This window comes from Eptesicus fuscus, chromosome 7 (genome assembly GCF_027574615.1).
Source record: "Eptesicus fuscus isolate TK198812 chromosome 7, DD_ASM_mEF_20220401, whole genome shotgun sequence".
Taxonomy (NCBI): domain Eukaryota; kingdom Metazoa; phylum Chordata; class Mammalia; order Chiroptera; family Vespertilionidae; genus Eptesicus; species Eptesicus fuscus.
In genome coordinates, this window is record NC_072479.1 from 54,715,924 (window position 1) to 54,719,448 (window position 3,525).

General features: G+C 30.8%; 1 protein-coding gene across 1 annotated transcript; it reads right to left on the reverse strand.

Annotated features, from left to right (window-relative positions):
• Positions 1-748: 748 nt before the first annotated feature.
• Positions 749-1,688, reverse strand: LOC103304726 (olfactory receptor 6C2-like). The gene is given in 2 exon segments (XM_008161546.2): positions 749-778; positions 780-1,688. Coding segments are annotated over 2 exon segments (939 nt in total).
• Positions 1,689-3,525: the final 1,837 nt, after the last annotated feature.

A 3,525-nucleotide genomic window follows, 5' to 3' on the forward strand; every position in this document is an offset into this window, starting at 1 on the left:
TCAAAAATTTCCTTACATAGTAGATTCAGTTTTATGATTATTTAAAGCAGGAAACATGGGCTCAAACTAGTTATTCTGAGAGAGCTGTAAGCAAAATTCTTTCATTTTTAATCTTGTTTTATGTGTGTACACATGCATGAATACTTGCATGTTACTGTAAAGCAGCTGTGCTCTAAATTTTTCTTGTTTCTAAGTAACTCTTCTAAATATTCTGGCTTGCTTATATCTTTAGTATATCATGTTTGTTTCCAGATTCATGGTATTTATTTTTTTTACTTTGGATAGAATATGTTTCAATTTTACTTGATATTTCTATTTGAGTTCTTTTATTTTAAAATTTGTCATAATACAATAAAACAGAGGTGAATATTTCTTCCTGTATTTTAAATGTTTCTTTCAGCATATTTACATATATAAATTAAAGAAGTTTAGCAAAGGTTTTCCAGGAAATGTAAATACTATATTTAACATGTTATACAAGTTCTTTTTGAATAATAATTAGAAAAGCTTAATGAGAGATGAAGGAAGATTTTAGTCACTGGAAACAAATTCTCATGTTCTTTTATTGATAGAAACAATATTGATTAAGATTAAAGAGAGAATGAAGTTATTTGTTCCAAGTAGGTTCACAAATCAATATTTTAAGGATTATGAAAAGGTTAACCTTACTGAACTAATTAGGACTTCCAGAAAAATGTTAAGAAATGAGTCTTTCATTTCCATTTGATTGTTCAAAATCAGTGTGCTCTTATTTGTGTAAAGTAAATGCAATTTTTTTTTATCGTGTCATTGAAAGCTTGTTTCACTTGCTTGTTCCTCAAGGTATAAATGAAGGGGTTCAACAAAGGGGCAACAGATGTAGTGAGCACTGATACTCCTTTGTTGATGTCCACCTCTTCTTTGGCTGAAGGCTTGATGTAGATAAAAATACAGCTGCCATAGGTGATGGAAACAACAATCATGTGAGAAGAACAAGTGGAGAAAGCTTTTTTTCTTTGCTGAGCAGAAGGGAATCTTAGAATTGTCCTGATAATATAGATGTATGAAAGAATGACACCCATGAGTGTAATAATGAATGTTAACACTGCACAGGTTATAACCATTTGTTCTATGAACCATGTATCTGAGCATGAAATCTTAAAAAGGGGAGATGCATCACAGCCAAAATGATCAATGGCATTGGAGTCACAGAATTCCAGTTGGAGGCCCATACAAAGCGGTGTGCTGATGATCATTAACCCAGAGATCCAGCAGCAGAGGACAAGGATGGTACAGACTCTGTTGTTCATGATGGTCATGTAATGAAGGGGTTTACAGATGGCCACATAGCGGTCATAGGACATGGCTGCCAGGAGAAAAAATTCTGTGGCCCCAAAGAGTCCAATAAAAAATATTTGACTAGCACAAGCATTATAAGTAATAGTATTGTCCCCAGTTGATATGCTATACAGGAATCTGGGAATACAGACCGTTGTGAATGAGATTTCTAAGACAGAGAAATTTCGAAGAAAAAAATACATAGGTGTTTTAAGATGAGAATCCATGAGTGTAAGAATGATAATGGTCAGATTTCCAGTAATGCTCAGCATGTAGGTGAGAAATAAGAAGATAAAAATCATAACTTGCAGCTGTGGGTCTTCGGTAAGTCCCAACAGGATAAATTTTGTTATTGTTGTGCGATTTCTCATTATTACCTTTGATGTTACAGGCAATCTACATGTAAAAGAGCCAGAGAAGAAGCATCTAAACAGAAGAAAGAAAATCATAAGGCAAAAATCAATGAAAAAGAGAACAAAAATAAGAGATTAATGAAATCAAAAGCTGATTTCTTAGAAAGGATGAATAACATTGATAAAACTATTGTGAAAGTGATCTGGAAAAACATAAAATGTATCAGGAATTAGAAATATGACATAATTTTAGGTTATACAGATATTAAAATGATCAAATAGAATATTTTGGAAAGCTCTGAAAAGTAGGTTTGGCAACTTAAATAAAATGAGCTATTTAAAAGATTTAATCTACCAAAGCTAATTCAAGATAAAATATCTAACCTATATATCCGTATATTTGTTAAAGTAAATAAATATATATTTAAATCGTCCTGAAAAGAGAACTCCAGGTACAGATGTCTCTACTATTATTCTAACAAATTGCTCTACTTATTGTTCTACCAAAGTTTTTACAAAACATTGAAAAATAAATGAAAATAACAATTCTACACAAATCTTTTCATACAATAAATTGTTGAAATAAAAAATTATAACATTATCTGGTGGAGTTTCCAATGTATATAAAAATAATATAAATAATAAGCACAATAGAAAGAGGAAGACTAAATGGTTTTATAGAGTGATATATATACTACATTCTACCTTCCATGGATCCAATGGTTAAATATTGATCTAAGAGGTATGTGAAATGTTCACTTGTATATTATAACTCATAGACAACAACACACATTTAATGTTAAATGTTTATATTACAAAATAAGAAATATTTCACTCAAGTATATAATCTTTAAAAATAAACTAGTACAAAAGAGTGAAATAGCCCAAAACATGAGGGAAGAAAAGATAAAGACCAGAAATCAATAATTGGAAACAAAAAAAAACATAGTGAAAGTGAGTGAAACCAAAAGTTGGTTCTTTAACGATTAATAATGTTGATGAACTTATAATCAGACTCATAAGCAAAATAAAGCACTGGGAGAAAAAACACACTAGAAATATCAGAAATGAAAGATATCAATACAGATCTTGGATACTAAAAGGATAATAAGAAGATATATGAACAACTCACACAAATATTTTGGACAACTTAAATGAAACAGATGAAAATTTAAAGTCCACAAACACATCCAAGAAGAGATAGACAGCCTAATAGTGCTACAACTATTAAATAAATTGAACATATAGTTAACAAAGCAAAATTTATAGGACTAAATATTTAAACATAAAACATCACCAATTTTACACAATCTCTTCAAGACAACAGGGGTAGAGAACGTATATCACCTTATTTTTTGAGGATTTAAAACAATTGTAAAATGAATATAAATGGAAGGGCCAAAATTAAAGGTCACATTTGAAGACCATAAAGAATGCTGTGGAATTCATACTATGGATATTAAGATTTATTTTAAAGAAACCATAATTAAGATAGTATGCTGCTTAAAATAATAATGGATAGATTTCTTCAGAAAACAGAAATTATTAGCACACTTCATCTCCTCTTATAAGGCAAGTATTACTGCAATACCAAAATTAAAAAAAAGACATTGCAAAAAAAAAAATAAAAAGAAAGAAATTCTAAACAAAACCATCTATGAACATAGATTAAAATTTCCATAAAAAATAGCAAATAGCCTGGCTGGTGTTGCTTAGTGGTTAGATGTCACCCCATGAACCAAGAGGTCCTGGGTTCAATACTCGGTTAGGGCACATGCCCGCATTGTGGGCTTGGTCCCTAGTGGGGGTGTGTCTGTGTGCAGAAGGCATCCGATCAATGTGTCTCTCTTATCGA